Source organism: Sminthopsis crassicaudata, chromosome 3 (assembly GCF_048593235.1).
Source record: "Sminthopsis crassicaudata isolate SCR6 chromosome 3, ASM4859323v1, whole genome shotgun sequence".
Classification (NCBI taxonomy): Eukaryota; Metazoa; Chordata; class Mammalia; order Dasyuromorphia; family Dasyuridae; genus Sminthopsis; species Sminthopsis crassicaudata.
The window spans coordinates 173,919,313-173,942,368 of record NC_133619.1 but is presented as its reverse complement, the minus strand read 5'-3'; the positions used below and the strand labels follow the sequence as shown (position 1 = coordinate 173,942,368).

The 23,056-nt window shown below is 36.9% G+C and overlaps 1 protein-coding gene across 4 annotated transcripts in view; it reads left to right on the top strand.

Moving 5' to 3' along the window:
* GAS6 (growth arrest specific 6) overlaps nt 1–23,056 on the top strand; it is a 91,702-nt gene that overhangs the window by 44,472 nt on the left and 24,174 nt on the right. For all 4 annotated transcript variants that reach the window (XR_012487828.1, XR_012487829.1, XM_074299600.1 and 1 more), the window contains exons 5-8: nt 7,009–7,131; nt 9,103–9,225; nt 21,012–21,134; nt 22,241–22,362. Coding sequence is in view for 2 of the 4 variants with exons in the window: in XM_074299600.1 (XP_074155701.1) it covers nt 7,009–7,131; nt 9,103–9,225; nt 21,012–21,134; nt 22,241–22,362 (491 nt within the window). In the remaining 2 variants the exon portion in view is untranslated. The remainder of the gene's footprint in view (nt 1–7,008; nt 7,132–9,102; nt 9,226–21,011; nt 21,135–22,240; nt 22,363–23,056) is intronic.

Here is a 23,056-nt window from a genome sequence, read left to right as displayed (position 1 = left end):
AGGGGAAATGAGGTTCTTGGCATCAACATATATTGTACATGATATTTTTTTCCAGCTATTTTCCCTTTTCTTTAGTGTTTTGCATTATTTTCTTTTTCGATGTCTGGTTCAAAATGAGGCGGAAGCTCACACAGCTTTTGACTAATATGAGTTGATGAATTCTACCATCACTACCTCATCCCTGTGCCTATATCAGATTTCTATAAGGGAGAAATATCTCTGGTATCTCCTTCTGTAAGATCAAAATAAAGGATGCCATATGTATATATGAGGACCAAATCACTACTTGTTGTCACCCTGAAATTCTTGGGGGTATACCCAAAATATGACAGAGAAAAGTATTCTTTCATCAGTCAGCAAATGTTTCACATTCCATTCCATAGCAAAGAACTAGTTCCTTCCTCCCTTTCCTGAAACACAGCTTTCTGCTGAGGCCAAGATAAATTCTTTATCTCTTGAACAACTCAGTCCTTGATGTCACTTGTGAAAAAGTTCAGTCCAACGATTCAGTTCAGAAAAAGACCTGCCTGGAAGGATTTTGGTCCAGTTTTACAGCCAAATATGTAGCTAGGGAAGCAGTTATGGATTTTTCAGGGGTTCTGTTAAATAACTCTGTTTCTCATCTTTCCTTTATCTGTCTGATTAAATTTCCAACTAAAAAGAGAAGCAAGAAATTGTGTGTGTGTGTGTGTGTGTGTGTGTGTGTGTGTGTGTGTGTGTGTGTGTGAAAATTATATGGGTATATGTGTGTGTGTGTGTATATATATATGTATTTAGTTTGGAAATTATATATACACGCATATACATATACAAAAATACATACATATATGAATGAAATCTTTTGGGGAGTATATGTAAAACACCATGGTTGTTTAAAAATTGTGTGATAATTGTAGTTTAGTGGGCCCAGACTATACTGGAAGTTGGGAAACTTGAATTCTAGTCTTTGCTCTACTTTCTTTTTCAATTAACTATTTGGTCCCGGGCAAATGACGCTTCCTCTCCTGGCATTCATTTCTTAATTTCTTACTGAATTGGAAAATCTGATCTCTAGGGTTTTTTTCCCCAACTCTTAGTATTCCAATATTCTTTGAAAAAAACTATGCCTCACAGAAAGGATACAAGATAGAGCAGTAATAGGAAGAAGTACAGCAAACTACCTCTCATCCAACTTTTCCAAAATGATTGAGAAATGTAGCAGATTGAATCCTGAGCAGAGAATCCAAGAGAAAAATCACAGTGAGTTATTTTTTTTTTCCAGTCTAAGGCGGCATAGGGAGATAGACAAAGAAGTCTGTAGACACCAAGGGAAGGGTATACCCAGTAATGGCAAAGCATGTTAATGCAGAGAGAGACTGTGAACCAGGGCTAGAGGCCCCAATCCTAGCACAGATAAGCCTAAAATTGAGAAGAGTAAAAGTATATATACCAACTGGCAGCTTTGCCACTCACTACTCGATCTAGGGTTGACTAAGGAAGGTTAGCCTAGGAATGAGATGTAGTTAATATAGATTCTAGGCTTTTTACTGAACAATGAGCAAATTTAGAACCATGCAGTAACTATGGGACTCAGATACAAAGAACAGAGCAGAGTTTCATTTCTAGTTTTAAGCCCAAGCTGAATCCAGCAACAATCTACTAAGATGGAGCATGCTCATAGGCATATTGCTCAGACCCAAGCCTATGTTAGGCACTTGCAGAGTTCGGGCCAAAAAAATTGTACTAAGATTTTGCATTGATTCAGACCACTTTGGAAGCAATGAAAATTTGCAAGTCCCTAGTCTGAACTGTCCCTGAAATACACAATAACTGGTGCCTCAGGAAAGCAATAGCAAAAACAGTTGACATTTTTGCTGGAAGTGCACAGAGTCCAGCCCTAATATAAAGTTCAAAGTCAGGCTGAAATAATAAGCAAACAATGAAAAGAATCCCACTATATAGAGCAATTTTGGTGACAGAGATGCTCAAGAAACAAATGCAGAAGAGAATGAAGAACAGTGGTCAAAAGTTAAATTGGAATTACTGGAATAAAAATACAAAAGGTATAGGTTTACAACCAAGAATAACTTACCCAACAAAACTAAGTATCATCCTACAGGTGGAAAATGAATTTTGAATGAAATTGAGGATTTCTGTGTATTCCTGATTAAAAGACCAAAGCTGTATAGAAATTTTGAAGTGCAAACACAGGAGTCAAGGGAAACATAGAAAGGTAAACATATGAGAATTATAAGGAACTAAACAAGTATTACCTATTTACATTCTAAAATAGGAACATGTATCTCCTCATTACTCTAATATCATTAGGGATCATAAAGGAAGTCTAATTAGAAGATCTGGATATGTCTGTTCTATATTGATTGTAAAAGAAGAATATGAATACTTTCTTCCTTCTTTGTGGTCATTTGGACAGGAATATGGTGAGAGGAAGTGGAGGGAGAAAAAAGATTAGGAAAGATATCTCTCATAATCAGGGAGGCAAGCAGAAGTATATAAAAACAAAGTTTAAAAAGTAGGGGAAGTAACACTTGAAATTCACTCTCATCTCATTTAGTCAAAGGAGGGAAGAACACATACATACACACACAGTTGAGTTCAGAAATACATGTCAATAAACAGGAGGAAAAGAAGAGTGAAATAAGGACTTAAGAGGGAAGATAGATTAAAGAAGAAATTAGTCCTAAGTAAAACAAACTCTAAGTTCTGAGGTATAGTATGAGTAATAATTACCAAATTATTTTCTCTATATCAAGAAAAATTACCCACCCACTTAGTGAGCCATGTGCTTTCAATCTTTTTTCCAATAATGAATTTGCCTTTGCCATCTATGCTTGTTTTTTTAATCCTCTTGAGATCAGACACTGCATATTGCAAATGAACCAAAAATAAATAAATAAATAAATCCAGCCATGAAATAAATGCATAATATAGATTTATAGATGTAGAGCAATATATATTGAGGAAAGAGGGATTTAAAACATTTAGACTTTTACCTTAAGATGAATTTCATGGCTTTGTGTTACTCTTTAATTCTTTAATCCTATTTTTGTTACATAGTTGCCACTTTTCATTTCTGGACTCAAATGTTATTCATTTAATAGAAAAAGGTATTTATTGGTAACCAACCAAAATCAACTATGCAAGTGTCCTAAAAATATATCAAGGGGCTGTCTCGGGTCCAGAATTTTGCAAGTGTTTTTTTGGCTGAATTTTTTGGAAAACAAATAATCTTTAGGGTATGCCTTCAAGGTCAAGGAGAAACTTGCTAAGACACTAAAAAAACAATTGTGCAAGATTGCTTAGTTTCAGAGAGAAGCTCCCAAATTGCCAGCTTTTAGTCGTTCTATGAATGCTGAGTAACCTGACCTCTTCTTCATGGAGCTAAGATGACTCTCAGGGCTGAAACTATTGTATAGTGTTATTATTCACACTAAATCAAAGTGGCATAGACAATTCAAAACAACAATAACGACTATCCCTACCATAAATCAGATGAGCAACTGCTTGCAAAGTTAGCTAGAAAACCAAGCATGAACTCTATTCTTTTGTGATTTTTTCAGGTACAAATATAAGGAAAGAAAACTTTACAAATAAAACATTTATTGACAAACAAGAGGGAGAATGCCCATTGGCATTCAGTACTACATGTTTTCATAGACATAAGCATTAGCCTTAAAAAAAGCCAATCTCTTATATATTCTCTCCAAACACAAGGTGAAATCAAAATGATTTGAGAAGTCTTTACATTTAGATTCCAGAAAACTCGGGTTCAAACCCTCATTCTTATACTTAATAATTTTGTAATCCTGGGCAAAACATAACTTTTCTGAGCCTTAGTTTCTTTATCTGCAAAATGAAGGGGTTGTATTAAATGACCTAAGGTCTTTTCTATTTGTAAATCTATGGTTCTATGGCTCCATGAATCTATGAGTGGCAACCAGTCCTATAGATAATGTGTGTAATACAACACCTCCAGTACAAGTAATTCTATATTTGTTTTATCATAAGTATATTCCCCTGAGAAGAAAAACACTTCTTTCTCTGTGGCTGTGGTGGTTAAGATTTTACAGGATTCACTTGAGTATGCTGGAGTGGAAAGAATGCTTGAGTTGGAGACATAAAACCCAAGAACTTGCTATGTGAACTTATATAAGTCACTTAACTCTGTAGTTTTCAGAAGGTCCCTTCAAAGTTTTATGTTCCTCATAGATGAGTGTGAAATAAGAAAATATTATACAGAGAATAGAGACGGAATCTTCTACTATGGGAGCTGATAGCTTTAGAATTAGCTACACCATTCTATTTGCATTATTCATACATGAGAAAATTATATATTATATTTAAAGCAGATATTATATTCCTTTATTCCCCTTCTTTTAAGGTTTCAAGAAAAGGCAGCCATTTTCATTTTTTTGGATGAGTTACCTCTCTAGGCCTTCTTGGTGCTATTAGGGAGGCCTTTTTGGTGCTATTGGGAAATCAAGTAAGATAAAGTATGTTCTTAAGCATGTGCTAAGTAAAATTTCATATTGAATTAGTATTGGTTAGAATTATTACTCTGGAATCAAGGCCCATTTTCCATGATGCTAATCCTATTTAGCTTAGAAGCATACCCAAAGTTATCCAGAGTATCCTAAAACCCAAGGTCTCTTAAACTGGAGGAGATTAAAGAGCTACTCCTTAATCTGGGCCACTTCAAAGCCAGAGATAGTATGCAATGTTTACAGGGATATTGTACAATCTATTGGCTAAACCCAAATTATATAAAATAGAGAAAAGGCTAGGATAGCGTTTATTTGGCAAAATTAAACACCCAAATATCACAATTGAGCAGAATTTTTTCACAATAAGATGAAATTTAATAGATACAAATGCAAAGTTTTTCATGGATTTAAAACATCAATCTCACAAATATAGAATGGGGAAGATGTGACTAAACAATACATCATATGAAATAGTCTTGAAGACTTTAGTGGCCTGCAAACTCAATATGAGCTAACTGTATGGCCTAACAGCTAAAAAGCCAGTTTCAACCTCATCTGCATCAAAGGAGGCCTGATATTCTGAGGACTGAGGAGGCATTTTACACTATTCACAACCCATCTACGGGATTTTATTCAGCTTTTTGGCTGGATATCTTTTAGAAATAATGATTTCTACTCTGAGCCCAAAAAGTTAAAAGTCTGAAGGAAAAGGGGCTCATTTATATTTTCTAACATAAATTTAAGGAGCTCTATCTCCTGCTTTTCTGGTACTCCTAGTAGGTGGAAACAAGTTGGGCAGCACTTAGTCCCAGAGGTTAATACCTGAGGCAAAGAGAATAAGGTTATGGATCCTTTAAGGAATGCAACAAGGATAACATACTTGTTTCTGAACAATGACCCTTTTCTTCATTATGTTGAATACTAGTACTGAGCAAGGTTGTGAAAAAGTCTGAAAATATTCAAGTTAGAGCAGAAAGACAGTGGTTATGGAGGTGAAATCTTGGCAATTTAAAGTCTATTGCATAGTAATCTTCTATCCTTAGCCCTCTTCCTTCCCTCCCTATTTTTCCCTCCCCTTTCCATCCCCCGGAAATTCTAGCCATTGAGACTTTTGATATAGCAATGAGCATTGTGCAAATTTTCTTTGGCATCCATGTATAATAATAACTCTTAGCCCTGTATGGTAGGAACTCCTTAAACTTTTGGATTACCTAATTGTCACATTTGGGTGAGTTTTCCTGTCTCTGTGATATTGTTTTGATGTATTGGACTGCATCATGGAAACTTCAGCTATGCTGGTGAGAACCTACTCTCTGCATAAATAGCAGCCACATGAGATCTATTCTTTAACCATGGGGCACTTAAAACAACAGGCTGGAATTATGCAAATGTTTAACTATGTACTTATTATGCCCAACTTAACTTGTCATCACTTGTAGTAGATCAGTTGAAATTCATTTAGAAATGAGGTTTCCTTGTTGCATCGATTGAATCAAAGTGAGCAAACCTGACCAGAAATTCCAGTCACTTTGAAAATACAAGTCTAGATTTGAAACTTTTTGGGGAGTATTGAGGAAGGGGGTTGGGGAAAAGGAAGATAGAGAAAGGAGGTAGGAAAATGAGACAAATTCTATCTCAGAATATAAAATTAAGTGGAAAAATAAGGACATCCAGTGGATTTTTTTAAGTTCCTTTCAAGCTAGAAAACTTTGTTACGGAGGAAGAATATTTGAGCTCTTTTGAAGCAGTACCTTATTTCAGAGAGATTTAACTCCCTATGACTGCCTTGCTTCTGGCTTAGCAGAAAGAGAGGGTGTGGTAAACTCACAGTTATCCTCTGCTAATATTCCCTATGAAAGGAAAATTTACTGAAGATGATGGGAATTTTAGCTAAGCATCAATGGCAGGTTACATCCTTTGCCATGGCTTGGCTTACTGAGAGAAGTTGTAATCAGGGATGTAAAAGATGTATTGAATTATTTGGGAAGACTTTTGGGTCAAGTGGAATGATTTCATCTGATTTTCTCTTTGGGAGGTTCTCTGGGATTCTTAAGAGAAAGTCAAGGTCCCTCTCTTGCTTCCTTAACCCCAGACTCTTGAATGTTTCTGGGTTGTAGCAATATTTCCAACTGGCTGCTTCTTACTCAGAGTTTATTAGGATTTTTTCCCCTGAAATTTGACCACTGAAATATGTTTAAAACAAGTTGCGGTATATTCCATTGTCCATTGTCAAAAAGGTGAGAGTACTACTACTCTTGTTTTGATAGCCAATATGAGGAAGATAGTCCCATACTCACACACTTCCTTAGTGACAGATGATGCTTTTGTCTTACCATTTTCCATTGAAATTCCTCTCAAGACCTGGTTGTCTTGGGGGCAAAGGGAAAGTTCTTTGAGAAGACCATCTGTTCTTGTTCCTTCATGTTCCTCTCATTTAAAAGACAAATAAATAGAAAAGCTGCAAATGTAATTGAAGTAATTTTCCTGAGATGTTTCCTTTGTGTTTTATTGTTTCAAAAATCAGATTTGCCAGACCAGTGTACGCCATATCCCTGTGAAAGAAAAGGAACAATAAACTGTCAGGATCTGATGGGGACTTTCTACTGTCAATGTAAAACTGGCTGGAGTGGAAGAATTTGTGATCAAGGTAAATAGAAATGCCTTCTGACTTTTTGCTCACTACTTATCTCACTTGATAGCTTAGCACATAGATAATAGGATAGTGGGTAGCGAGATAGAATAAAGATGTTTGGAGTTGAGTTTATTTTGGTTTCAATCTTGGTTTTTCTGGTTTCTTGCTATGTGACCTTGGTCAAGTCATTTAACTGCTGTTTTTATTTTCTCACCAGCAAAATGGAGATAATAATACTTTAGTACCTATCTCACAAGGATTGTTGTGAGCAAAACTCTGTAATCATAAATCACTATTTAAAAGGACAGTTATGTGTATAAGTCTGTTTGAATTTAGAATTTTATTTGTTTGAATGTTTATAGATTTGAATTTTATTTCCTTTTCTCCTCTTACCTTCTGCCAATTGCTATAGAATGCTGAATCCTTGTCTTGCCTCAGGCACAGGATTCTAATTCTGGTCTGAGGCAAAAAAAGGGAAAGAAAGAGGAGAAATGGAATCCTTCTTTGTACTTCCAGGAGAATGGGAGCTATCTTCAGCCAAGGGTATAGGACCACAAAATATGAGAAGAAAAAAGAGATTATTTTTAAAGTTGGCAACCAGTTGTGTTCCAAGAAGAAAGTGAACATTACATATGTTCTGTAAGTGTCCAGATATTGCTAGTCATGTCAGTTCTTCTAATTTAAACATCTGTGAAATTTCCAACATGGGACTGACATTATCCAGAAGAAAGAACAGGAAAGCCAAGTATGGGGTAACAGAACATATACCCAGAGGAGTTTTTCTAATGCGAAACCAAATTATCCATGGAGGGAAATGCTACAGATATAGTTTGCCCAGATTTTAACAAAACCTTTGATAAAGTCTCGTGCTATTCTTGAGGAAAAGACAGAGAGATATGGGCTAAAAGAATAACGAGATTTATTCAAAACTGGTTAAATAGCTGGTGCCAAGTAATAGTGATTGATCACTATTTAATGGTTATTCCCAAAGGAGCCTCCCTTTGGGTATCCCAAAGACCTCTGTTTGATCCTGTGATCCCACATTTTTGCCCATAACATAAAGCAAGCCATAGTTGGCAAAAAATTCAAGTGACCCAAAGTGAAGCATAGCATGAGATGCCAAAAAAATAACTGACAGATTAGAACCAATATTTTCAATTGAATAAAATCAATGTTAGCAGATTTCACTATCACAAGATGAAGCAAAGTGACTGGACAGCAATTTCTGTGAAAGAGATCTAAGCATCTGGGGGAATTATAGGATCAATGTAATTCAACAGTATGATATGACAGTCTCTCCCTTCCCCTCCCCTCCCTCAAAAGCTATTATTTGATAGTGAGCTTTGAGAGATAAGGAAGAGAGAATACTATTGTATTCTGCCACTGTCAAACCCTATCTGGAGAATTGTCATCATTACTATGCCTTTGGAAGGATCTTGTTCAACTGAAGAGTTTCCAGAAGTCACCAGCATGGTGATAGGTCTCAGGTTCCTGCCACACAAAGTCTGGTGGAAAGAACAAGTGATGTTTAGTCTGGAAAGACGAGTCCAGATTTGAAGAAATAGCTTATGGAAGAGAAATGGGTTATGTTTTTCTTAGTCCCAGAAGGGAGAACTTGGAGAAATCAGTGGAAGAGGCAAATTTAGGCTTGGTATTTCCTATCAAAAAAAAGCTCCAAATGGAATGAGCTGCCTTGGAGAGACTGGGTTCCCTCCTCCAAGAGGTCTTCCAGCCAAGACTGGATGACCACTGCCCTGGAGTGTTACGGAGGGAACTCTTTGTGGGCACAGGTTGGACAAGATGGCTTCTGAGGTTTCCGCCAATAAAGGTTTTGTGATTTTGAGAAATGGGTCAATACCTAAGAGCTACCCATTAGTTTAAGGCACCAGGGACAGATTGACATGGGACATACACTATTACTTTATGCCATTGTACCCAAATTTCTACTTTCGGGTCATCCCAAGTCACCTTTGTCTCTACTTTTAGATATCAATGAATGTAACCACCAGAACGGGGGCTGCAGTCAGATCTGTTACAACGAGGATGGTGGCTTCTCCTGTGGGTGTCACAGTGGCTACAATCTCCTCCCCAACAACAGGACTTGTGAAGGTAAGGAAAGTTCTACTTTGACCTACTTTAAGATGTTCAGAGTTGTGAATCAATGGGGCCATTTGACAATCATGTGTCAAGGTACCCTGACTTCCTATCTAGATCTCCCTTTACCTTCTGTAAGTTTTTCTGGATGTTGTGCCTTTCTAATGGCCAGCCTCATGAACCAGTGTTTGGTCTCCCTCTAAGAAGCCTCTGGAGAACTCTGGGACCTTGTCTAATTGCGGGCTGAGATGGAGAAAGGGGAGAGGAGCCAGGGGAAAGTCAGTACATGCCTAGGCATGCCAGCGGTTCCCGGGCTCTACTCTCTAACACCATAACATTAAAATGACTCACCAGAGAATTTGTGGGTTGGAACTGGCCTAGATTGGTCCAGCTGATCAGCCCTCACATCCTGATTTGGGAAGAGGGGAGAGGCTTGGCAGGGTCAATTGTTATGACTCTTTCCAGTCTCGATGGGCTTATTATATACAAGTTTGCTGTTTTGGCATTGCTTCCTATGTGGGAATGAGCTGGGACATTTTAAGAGGAACTATGCCAGCATCACGGGGGTTACTGTGCTTGATGCTATCTGCCAATAAAAAAAACAAAAAGCCTGTGTGCCTCTCATTTATCCACTCATATCAATTGATGTAACTATCCCTACTAGGAGATTGTACCTTCCATGATCTCCTATTCCTTTCTCAAATATTCTAAACCAAGCCAGGCAGCTTGATTATCCAGCTGGCTTCTGTTATCCTTACTTCTTCTTTAGAACATGCCCTTTAAGTCTATGTATGTACCAAGGGGTGCAGGGGAGTCACTCCACATGGAATAGAGCTATACTCTATTTGTACAAGGTGTCAAGCTTTTAGTATTGCACTAAAGTCTATCAGTGAGGTTTATTTTCTCCCCTTCCATGAAGTCAGGAAGACATGAGTTCAAATCTGGACTCAGACATTTACTATGTCTGTGGCCCTGGGCAAGCCATAAAACTTCTAGTTGTCTCAGTTTCCTCAATAATAAATAGATATAATAGTGTCCCAGGGTTGTTATGAGGATCAAATGAAATATTTGTGGGTTTTTTTCTTAAAGCACTTAGGATAGTACCTGGAACATAATAAGTACTATGTAAATACTTATTCCCTTTCCTCCCTTCCTACATCCTATATTTCTTATGAGGATTCAAAGAAAATTGTTTTACAAATTCTAGAGCATTGTAAAATGAGAGTTTTTGCATTGCCTTGTCATTCTGTTCACTTTACATCATATCCAAGTCAAGGACAATGAAATTTAAACCTAATGAATTATTTTGGAAAGATTGATTCTAGGAAAAGGATCCATATGTGCAAAAATGTTTGTAGCAGCTCTTTTTGTGGTAACAGAATTGTAAAATGACTAGATGCCCTCAATTGGGGAATGCCTGAATAAGCTGTGATATATGAAGGTAATGGGATATTATTGTTTTATTAAAAAATGATGAATAAGCTGATTTTAGAAAGGCCTGGAAAGATTTATACATAGTAATACTGAGTGAAACAAGCAGAACCAGGAATACATTGTACGCAATAACAGCAAGAATATGTGATGATCAACTATGAAAAACTTGGTTCTTCTCAGAGATTCAGTGATCCAAAGCAATCCCAATAGACTTTTGGACGGAAAATGCATCTGCATCCAGAAAAAGAGCTATGGAGGTTGCGTGCAAATCAACACATGCTATATTCACTTCTTTTTTTCTGTTTTTTTTTTCTCTTCCATGGTTTTTCCGTTTTGTTCAGATTTTTCTCTCCCAACATGATTCACAAAGAAATGTGCACTAAATAAATTAAAAATTTTTTAAATAAAAAATAAAGATCTCTAAAGATAGAAACCTCACATCTGCCATCAGGATCCCATTCTGACCACCTTTTGCTCTTCTAATCAAGAAATGGATTGAACATAACAGAAAGTAAGTCCGGAGTCCAGAGTTCCTATGAACCTGGCTTTTCTATTAGCCAGATTACCAATTTTACTTCCCTGGGCCTTAGGGTCTTCACTGTTGGACTAGACAGTTATAAGCCATCTTTCAGCTCCAACATTCCTCCCTTCTTCTTATAGTCATTTATTTCTTTCAAAATTTTTCTGATCTCCCCAGCAGCTATTGACCTCCCCCCAATTCTTTATATATATTTTAGTTATCTGTTCATGTTTTCTTCCTGCAAAGACTAAATTCCTTGAGCCCCAAAACTATTTCACTTGTCTTTGTATCTCTGCCTATAGAAGACAATTAGTTCTTGAATAAAATATTAACTTATGTATAAGGTCCAATTGAAAAAAAAATCTCCTGCTTCCATTTATAATTTAACCTGATTTTTTAAAAAAAACAGCCTCAAATTTAATTCATTTATCAGGTACCCTCAATGTGGGAGATCCTGTATATTTAGAAATTGAGATAGCACCAACAAAAATATGAAATATTTTTTTCTGTTCTCAAGGAGTGTATATTCAAGCAGAAGTTATAATAAATTCAGAGATAAGTAAATACAAATAATTTGAGGAAGAAGGGATACTAACTCACAATTGTCTGGTATCAGGCTTTCATGAATTTGGAGGATAATAAATTAGCACCTGGAATGGGACAGCTCCTCCTGAAGGTTTATTATCAAACCACCTCTTAAGTTTCTTTTTAGTAAGCTAAAGACCTTCATTTTCTTTTACCTTTCTTCAAGAACTTATTTTCTACCAATTTTGATCCAGTCTTCCTCTATTCTTTACCCTCCCCAGTCTCTCTACCTCACTTCTGAATGATGCTGATCAAGAAAGCTTTTCTCTAATTAGGGCCTTGTATAATGAGAATATAATAGAAAGCTCACTCCCGTCCTTGTTTTATGCTCAAGTTTTTAATTTAGCCTGGAATCACAGACTATCTTTTTTTCAGAACAGTTTGGCATCGCTGAGTCATTTAGGCACAGGTCCTGATGAGCAAGCCACTGCCCATTGAAATCTTGCTTCAAGACACTAATTAGCATAATACACAGTCTAGAGGATCTTTCTTAGATGCTGTGGGTATACTCTCACCCACTCACAACTTTCTCTTTATTTTACCATTTGTATTTTAACTTTGGAATTCTAAATCTATGGACAAATGAGTCTTGGAAAGCTAGGACTCAAATGTCTTTTTTTTTTCTTGGCATAGGAGGAAAAATCAAAATTTTTCTACAAGCAGTCATTGTCAGCGTGATTCAGAAATAGGAAGATAATGCTCTGCAAAGTCAGTGAATCAATAAGTATTTATTAAGCACATCCATGTGTCAAGAGCTAAGTTCTGGGGATACAAAGAATGGCAAATGAGGGTCCCTGCTCTCTAGGAGCTTACAGCCTAATGAGGGAGACAGTTTGCAAATAACTTCATGTAAACGGACTGTATGAAGAATAAAATGGAAATAACCAAAGAAAGAGGCCATTAAAAGAAAAGGGAATCAGTAAAAGTTGATATTTTAGCTGGAACTTGAAGGACAGAGGACAAAGGTGGAGAGTGAGAGAATTCCAGGCATGGGGGATAGTCAGAGAAAAGCTCAGGAGTGTCTTTTTCAAGGAGCAGCAAGAAACTCAGTATCACTGGTTGACAGGTTATATGTGTAGGAGGATGGACCAGATGTAAGAAAACTGAAAAGATTAAAGGCAACAGGTTATGAAGTGCTTTGAACACCAAATAGAAGATTTAATATTTGATACTGAAAGTGACAGAGAACAAGTGAACTTATTTAATAGTAAGGGACATGGTGAGAATTAAACTTTAGGAAGACTACTTAGCCAAATGGAAGATGAACTGGAATGAAGAGAAGCTTGTGGCAAGCAGACTCACTGGCAATTGTCCAGGCATGAGATGATAAGGACCCACTCCAGGGCAAGGCGGGGTGGGGATCAAAGAGTTTGGACTCTCTGTGTCAGAAGAAAGAAGGGACTATATGGGAAAAGATACAATAAAGATAAAAACCACAGTTCTTGGCAACAGATTGGATATGGGAGATAAGAGTCTTGAATGACACCTATGTTGAGAATTTAGGTGACTAGGAGGATGGGCTGGAAGTTAAGAAGAGGGAAGGATTGGGGTGAGGGGAATTAGATCAGTTATTTGGATCCCACAGAGCCTCCAAGGAGTTGGCTAGGTCAAGCATGATTAAGAGTACTGGGAGCAGATACTGGTGCAATGAAGAGCATCTTCCCTGGAGTGAGAAGGACCTGAGTTCAAATCCAGCTTTAGACCCTTATTAGCTTACTAGCTATGTGACCCTATGTGATCCCAATTGCTTCCAAAAAAGAAAAAGAGTATTGGACTTGGAATCAGGAAGAATTGGGTTCAACTCCTACTTTAGACATCACCTGTATGATATTTGACATCACTTAATCTTTCTCACATTCAACTTGTCCCTCTTTAAAAAGAGTGATTATTTTAGCACTGATCTGGTCTGTTGTGAGAGATCAGATAAGATAACATATATAAAGTAGTAGGGGATTTTTCTTTGTTTAAAATTTATTTTGATGTTAATGAATGTTTTTCTCTCTTCCACTATCTGATATCATAAAAAAAAAAAAAACTGTAATAAATGTGGATTAAAAAAAAAAATTCCACCATTGACCATGTCCTCTTACCTCCGCCCCCCCCCCCCCCCCCAAGAAAGATAAAAGGTCTCATTCTGCTCTCATTGCCTCTCTCTAAGGAAATGGATAGAAGGCTTCATCATTGGTTATCTGGAATCAGTGTTTTTCTCTCTGTTGATCCTCTGATCAGCCTGAAATCTTCTTATGTAAAGTGTTTTGCCAACATTCAAGTTTTATAGAAATGCTAGCTATTATTCTTATTTCAGTGCTTCCCAGAAAAATAAGGCAAGGGACACCAAACCCAGTCAAGGGTTCCTTCAACCTCAGCTACAGGAGACAGAGAAACTCAAAACTTTTAAATTGTCTGGCTTGCTTTGCTTTCAGCACAGATGACCGCAGAAGCTGTCCTTTTTTAAAGCAAAGACCTTGGGTTGTATGCCCATTTGTTCTGGGCAGCACTCTTCGGTCTGTGTTGGCAGAGGATCTGACCTGCCCAATCTCTTTACTTTGGAGATTAAGGGAAGGGATGGGGGGAGACTCATGACTAGCAGGGCAGGCTTACTTCAGGTCGCTTCAGTAGATGCAGTCATCCCCTTGTTTTGGTGTCAGCATGAAAGCTATTTTCAAGGGGCCTTCTTCCCCTCTGATCGTGTTGAGCTCTGCTGGCAGCCAGAGTTTTCCATTGCTTGCTGCCAATACTACACAGCTGTAAATTCCTTCTGAGTGGAACTCTAAAAGTATTTACTTGACCTAACTCTAATCAGGCTGTTTCTTTTAGCCATTGAGATCGCTATGGTTGTTTGTGGTAAATTGTGAGTAAACACTACTAAGAAGTGTAGGGAGTGTTAAGAAAGAGAATTTGGGGGTAGGGGACTTGAGGAAATGAGAAAACTAGGTAGGAAGGAATGGAATTATATAAGAAACTAACTCTGACTTCTCAACCTTTTTTGTCTCCAAGTAGGTCCATTTACAATTATATTCAGCAAACTTAGTAAGTGTCTACTATATCCCAATTGCACACTACTCTTTTGGGCTTTAGGTAAGGAAATGTCAAATGATATAGTAGAGAATACAACTTTTGGAGTCCATCAGAAGAGCTTTCAAATCTAGCATTTAATACTTGCCAGGTTTATGACCATGGACATGATAATTTACTTCTCTGGACTCAACTTCCTTATCCATGAAATAAGACTGGTAATACCAGTTCTGCTTACCTCAAGGGAGCATTCTGAGGATGAAAAGAGATAAAGAATTTAAAGTTATGCTTAAATAAAAGTTTTTCCCAAGAAAGTTGCATAGAATTAAAACAATCCTGAGGTACCACCGCATACTTATCAGAATGACTGAGGTGACAGGAAAAGATAATGATCAGTGTTGGAGGGTATATAGTTAGTGAAGTTGTGAACTGATCTAACCATTCTGGAAAGTTCAAAAGGGCTATAAAACTGTGCATACCCTTTGATTCAGCAATGCCACTCCTGGGTCTGTATTTCAAAGAGATCATAAAAGAGAGGAAAAGGCCCACTTGTGCAAAAATGTAGCAGCTCTTTTTATGGTGGCAAAGAATTGGAAATTTAGTGCATGCTCATCAATTGAGAAATGGCTGAATAAGTTATGGTATATAAAAGTAACGGAATATCATTGTTCTTTCTTTAAAAAGTGATGAACAGATTGATTTTAGAAAAGCCTGAAAAGATTTACAAGAATATTGTATGGCATGGTGGATGAAATACTTGGACCTTAGAAGAGGGCCAACCTGGGTTCAAATCTATCCTGTGATTATTACTAAATCTTGGGGACCTCAAGAAACTTTTTAGAACTTAGGTACTCAGTCATATAATTAACTAGATCCAATTATATAGATGAAAAGAGATCCCAATGCTAATGAATTCACTGATATATCATTTTTTCATAAAGTTGGACAAGAGCAATTTAGGTATCTCTGGATTTCATAAGAGGAATTTGGAAAAAGAAATGAAAATAAAGTCAGGAGAATTAGATTTATGGCCCAGATCTGATACTTAATAGCTATAAAAGACATTTTATCTCTCTGAATCTATTTCCTATCTATAAAATGAACATGTAATAGCACTTATCACACGGGATTCTTGTGAAGTTCAACTTAGACAATGTACATGAGGAATTTTGCAGAGAGCTAACTGCAGATGTTCTAGTTTTATTATTATTATTATTCAAGATAGAGAGCATCAGAGGAGTATCACAGAATTATAGATTTAAAGCTGAAAGGGACCTCAGACACTCAGACATCCACTGTGCCTCCTTCATTTTATAGATGAGAAAATTAATACCCAACGATATTAGATGATGTGCTCAGTGAAGTAAGTGACAAAGCTGGGATTTGAAATGATCTCTTTTCCCTTAGAGCAGCTATATAGTTCAGTAAATGGAGCACTAGATCTGGGGTCAGAAAGATTCATCTTTAATCTAGTTTCAGACTCTTATTATCTGGGTGACCCTAGGCAAATAATATAACCTTGTTTACCCCAGTTTCCTCACCTATAAAATGAGTTGGAGAAGGGTTTCCAAAGTCTTTGTCAGAGTGAGACACCATTCCAAAAAATGACAACAAAATTTCTCACTTAAAATCTAGAATTTTTTTTGAAAATAATTTGTTTTATTTTTTTAAATATATGCAAAAATATTTTTCAACATTCACCCCTGCAAAACCTTGTGTTCCAAATTTTTCTCCTTCCCTTCTCTCTACCCTGCTTCCCTACAAGCAAGTAATCCAATATATATTAACATGTGCAATTCTTTTATACATATTTCCACATTTATCATGCTGCTCAAGAAAAATAAGATTAAAAAAGGAAAAACAATGAGAAAGAAAGAAAATAAAGCAAGCAAATAACAGTGAAAAATGGGGAAAACTACGTTGTGATTCACATTCAGTCTCCATAGTTCTCATTTGGATGTAAATGGTTCTATCACAAGTGTATTTGAATTTACCCAAATTACCTCATTGTTGAAAAGCCACATCCCTCAGAATTGATCATCAGATAATCATGTTGTTTCTGTGTACAATGTTCTCTTGGTCCTGCTCATTTCACTCAGCATCAGTTCATGTAGGTCTCTCCAGATCTTTCTGAAATCATCCTGGTCGTTTTTTATAGAACAATAAAATTCCATAACATTCACATACCATAACTTATTCAACCATTCTCCATTTGATGGGCATCCACTCAGTTTCTAGTTTCTTACCACTACACAAGGTCTGCTACAAACATTTTTTCACATGTGGGTCCTTTTCCCTTTTTTATGATCTCTTTGAGTTATAGACCCAGTAGAGATACTGCTAGATCACACTATGTACGGTTTGATAGCCCTTTCGGCATAATTCCAAATTGCTCTCCAGAATAGTTGGATCAGTTCACAACTCCACCAACAATGTATTAGTGTCCCAGTTTTTCCACATCCCCTCCAACTTTTATCATTATCTTCTCCTGTCATTTTAGCCAATCTGAAAGATGTGCCTCAATGTTATATTAATTTGCATTTCTCTAATCAATAATGAAAATCTAGAATTTGTTAGCTGTGAGAAAGGGATATGTGTGTGTGTGTGTGTGTGTGTGTGTGTGTGTGTGTGTGTGTGAAAGAGAGAAAGAAAGTCAGAGATAAAGAGATAGACAGGGAAACTATAATTTTGCTGAAAGAGGTCCTAATAAAGGATTTCTTCTCCAAGTGCTGAAAATGTGCTTAACTCTGTCTTAGAGATCTACCTGAGGTCATTTAGAGCTTAAGTTACTTGGATAAGGTCACATAGCCAATGGGTAATAGAGCTGAGAATGTAGGGATTATAGATTCATACCTTGAAGCTATAATGTCTCCTTTCCCTCTAAGGCTTCTCTTTTTCAATCTAAACATGCCTCATTTCATCATCTAGGATATCTGGGGTCCACTCCATGGCATGCCTTGGTAGTGAATTTACTGTTCTCCTAGTGTTACTCTTGTAGGTCTTCCTCTATTTTACTAGCTTATATAACTAGCAATAGAGAAATTTAGAGGAGCCTTTTACTTGTCTAACTGGGTCTTTTCTTGCTCTCCTAGAGTTAATAAACTTTATAAGTCTCCTCTTTATTTTTTTCTGTTCCAGAACCTCTGATTCTGCCAGAGTGCATATTACTATCAAAAGCTTTCAACATCCCAGTAAAGACCATGTAAAGGTCTCTGTGTTGTTCCTCGGATTTTTCCTGTTATTGTTTTGTAGCCAGGATCTTATCAGGTGCACTGTGCTGTGATCAGAAATCAGGCCAAGCCTCTGGGTGTAGAATATTCTGGGATGTTTTCCAACTGAGAAGGACTTTAGCCACTGTTTGAGACATAGCTGGCAGTAAAATAGTAGTCCCTTTGTAGAAATGATGGCTCTGCTGATAACCAAGTACATAAAATATTCCTGGAAGTGACAGGCAAAATTTGGGCTTTTTACAAAGAGTGTAGAACTGTTTTTACCTAGAGCTTACTTGCCCAAACTTATCCTCTGTGAAGTTTACAGGATAAGAATTAGGTTCTGGAAAGATAGCCTCCGAATATGCATTCTACCTAAGAAGTTAGTATTGATATTGGCAAAGCTAACAGTTGGGTCAGCCACTGAATTAAATGAAATTATACTGACGCAATTCAGTAGCTGTTCACTGCATGATGCCTAATTCTCTGCTGAACATAAAGAACACAGTTCACAGAGAAGGTGTGATCCCTTTCTTGAGCGAGCTGGAGTATTCTGAGCAGGCTGTGATGTGATAACCAGTATTATCATATGATTTACCCTTGGTGGCCATGCCATGGGACTGTGCGTGAGGTTATGTTATAATAAGATCCAAAGCTAAATATGTATCCCTTGTTAGACCAAATCCTGATCCTCAGTGTTATTTATAGTAAGACTACAGTGTATTTGAATACCTCTTTCAACCAGGTCAAGACTATCTTTCTATAGTGTAGTGCTTTGTGTCTTTGTTGCAAGGGCATTCTTGCAGAAGGAAACCCATAGGTTAAAACTCACAACAAAATGCCTTTTGAAATAAGTCACTAGTATTGTCCTGTTTTGGGGGTTAACAAGTGATGCCTCGAAGTTGTTTACTTTGGAAGTCTCATCTGTCATTGCTTGGCCCTGGAAGGATAGTCGTAAATAATTTCAAAGCCTCCAAATAAGATTGTTGCTACCTCAGAAGAATTACAAGAACTTTATAACCTCAACTGCACTCTCTAGGTATTCCCTCTGTCACTCAAGGAATTGCTTCCTTTTTCTAATTTCTAATCATCTGAAAAGGGTAAAATGAGGTGGAAAACTTCAGTAGAAAAATGCTGACAATTTTATAATAATTATTTAAGCAGCTGATTTTAGAAGGGTTGACAAATCACCCTTCAATCTGGGTGATGAAGACCTAAAAGTTTACTGTGACTATTTGATCTCTAGAGATTGGCAGGAGTAATAAAACAAAATTTGAGTGAAAACTCTAGTCTATTTTTCTAAATTAAAATATTCCAGGTTAATATTTTGTGAAGCTATATGATATAAACTTGTGTGCAAGCACATAGCCAATTTGCTCTAGGTTGTTTTTGGATTGGATTTTGGCTACACAACTGAAAAAGGTATCCTGGTACCATAGGAAAAGCACTGGATTTGGGTTCAGAGGATCTGGAATCCCATTCCAGCTTTAAATGGCAATGAGGTGGCTCAATAGTTTAAATCCAGCTTCACACACTTGACTCTGGACAAGTTCTCTGTTTGCCTTAACTCAATGGAGAAGGAAATGGCAAACCACTCCAGTATCTTTGTCAAAAAAAATCCCATGGAGATTGCTTGCCATCAAGGGGAGGGAATAGAGGGAGGGAGGGGATAATTTGGAAAAATGAATACAAGGGATAATATTATAAAAAAATTATTCATGCATATATACTGTGAAAAAAATTATAAATAAAAAAAAATCCCACGGACAGTATGGTTATGGACCATGTGGTCACAAAAAGTGGGACAACAATATACCTTGGAGCAAGTTTCTTATAATCTCTCTGACCTTAGTTTCCTCATCAATTAAAAAAGAGAATTGGCTAAGTTAGTTTCCAAATCCCTTCAAGCTCTATATGTTATGATCTCAAGCATTTGTGATTAATGATCATAGCCAAAGGCATTTGACCCATCCTATTTATATAGAAGCCAAAGAGAAAGATGATGCCATGGGAGGAGGAAGGGATGATGATGATGAAGATAAGATGAACCTAGCAAAGTAGGATTTCAGACTGATAGAGGCAAGGGAATAAGAATCTGGTGAAATTAAAACCAAACCAACCCCTTTTGAAAGGATGCAGCTAGCCAAGAATATTTAAAAAGTCTCACAGTAAGAGAGTAAATAGCAATTTGTTTAGGATTAGGACAAGTGATATAGAAGAAAGAACACTATATATGGCACTAAAGGACAGTAAATGAGCCTTATGCAATGAATCTTAACACACAAGAAGTGCTTAATAAGTGTTTGTTGAAATGGGATGATTCAAGACAATTCCAATAGATTTAGGATGAAAGTACCATATTCATCGAAAGATAGAACTATAGAAACTGAATGTGAATCAAAACATCATATTTTCACTTTTTTGTTTGTTTTTTTCTTTCTCATGATTTTTTCCCTTTGGATCTGATTTTTTCTTGCACAATATAATAAATATGAAAATATGTTTAGATGAATTGTACATATTTAGCCTATATCAAATTGCTTACTCTTGGGGAAGGAGGAGGTAAAGGAGGGAGAGAGAAAAATTTGGAACATAAAATCTAACAAAAATGAATGTTGTGTATTGGACTACCTGCCATCTAGGGGAGGGGGTGGGGGAAAGGAGGGGAAAAGTTGGAACAGAAGGTTTTGCAAGGGTCAATGTTGAAAAATTGCCCATGCATATGTTTTGTAAATAAAAAGCTATAATAAAAAAAAATGAATGTTGAGAACTATCTTTAACATGTATTTGGAAAAACAAAATACTATTGTAAATTTAAAAAAATAAATGTTTGTTGATTGACTGACCTATTTATGAGATCTTAGACAAGTAATTTGATTTCTCTGGGGTTCTGTTTCTTCATCTGTAAAATAAAGGGTGCTTGGATCAGATCCCCTAAAGTCCCTTTTATCTCTGAATCCATGATTCTGTAATCTTAGAGTGTTCTTATGAATGGTGTTACAACTTGATAAAGTGTCTTTTGGGGATTTTGGTTGCAGATATAGATGAATGTATGGATGCAAGTACCTGCGGAGAAGCTCGATGTAAGAACTTGCTGGGTTCCTACTCGTGTGTATGCGAAGAAGGCTACATATATGATAATAAGAATAAAGTTTGCCAAGGTACTTCAGAAACAGCATGCCTCTTCCTTCACCTTGCTCCTTCATTACCCTGTAATACATCCTAGGAGAAACATCCCTCCTCTATCTCCCTGCACCATATGCCATTGCTTACTTGTGGCTCACAGGGTATGTACAATTATTTCAAAACAAGTTGTTCCCATTTCCAGGAAAATTTTATGTTAGCCTTTGAGACTCTGTGCAACTGTCAGAAATGGATTTAGGAAAAGGGAATATAGAGTGAAGATTGGGACCAAAAGACCTTCCACACTCCAGAATTTTGATTACCTTGAACTTATATCTTCGATATCTTTTTGAACTGCTCCCTTCAAATATATATGAAAACATACACACACATACTCATATACACACATATATACATGCACACATATTAATGAAACCACATTTTGACACATCTATTCAATGTGCATGTCTGTAGAAAGTAACACTGCGCTCTATGTGAATTTCTTAATATTCAAAACTCTATTTGGGGTGAATGCTTGTCTGAGGATGGAATGTATCTAATTGCTGAACTTCAACTATACTATTCAGAAGCTATACTATTTCTAACTGCTGCACACACACACACACACACACACACACACACACACACACACACACAGAGTGTATGGGGAGTGATAAGGAGTTCCCTGGTCATGTCCTAAGAAGTTGGGTGATATTTTGTCTTTCACAATTGTGGACCAGCATTAAAAAGTAAGGTTTAAAAGGCAACAATGAAACTTGGGGATCCCTTTCCCTTCTTAACACTGAAGAGGCTTATTTCCAGTAGTAACCCTGTTTTCCAGCACTTACCTTAATCTCTGTATGTGCGCTCATGATACAAATATATACATTGAAATTAAGTGTAAATTCTCAAGTAATTCACAGTGGGTGAATTACTAAAATTTTGTCTTTTAAAATGACCCTTGGATAAGTTTCTTTTGCCACTTTTTAAAGAAAAAGTTAAAAAGGAGTAGGAATAAGGAGAGATTAACTGCCTAATGCTGATAATCAGCTCCTTATTGCTTAGATTGCATTTAGGGACTATTTTGTTTCAACAAGCGCCAATACTTCTTTATCTTCCCTGCCTCCCCTTTTGTGGCATGCAGATGTGAATGAATGTGAAGAAAAACTCTGTGAACAGACCTGTGTCAATTCTCCTGGGAGTTACGCTTGTCACTGTGATGGCAGAGGGGGAGTAAAACTGTCCCATGACATGAACACTTGCGAGGTACCTTTCACTTCAATACTTGTACAATGAAAAGCTTCAGGCTCCACCTCCTGAACTCCATATACATAAATGGCCTTATGAGAAGGGCTCATCACCCCAGAGAGGATTTCTTTCTTTAAAACAGACAAACAAACAAGTAACCAATCTCTATCTAGGCTGGATTATAGGGAAAACTTGATTCTACTTGTAACTATCAAGAGAGATGGTCTGCGATTCCTCTGCCTCTGTCGAAGGCTGTAGCTTCTGTATTCATTGGAAATATACTGAGGCATGGTATAAGACCTGCTTCTGCACTAATAATAGTGTTTGGTTGTATTTGCAGTATCACTATGGTAACCATGAGCTTGAACAACTGACCAGTACTGTTAGTTGTAGACCAAAAAGTGTGACACATGCGAATATGCATTTTCTCCTAAATCTGTCACACTTACTCAGGAAGCTAGTCTGTTAAACAGGGCTTCAGTTACACATGTATGTAATTAAGTGCTGGACAATCACACACCTCCATGGGCTGACAGGACTGACTTTATCCACAGCTTTTGCTGTTTACCTGATGCCTCTGAGTAAAGCATAAAAGAGATCTGCCTGATCAAGCAATTATATTTTGCCTTAAAAAAGAAAGAAGAAATGAAAAAGCAAAATACTTCCAGATGAAACCTACAAGTGTTGTGGATTTCTACAGCTATAAGATACT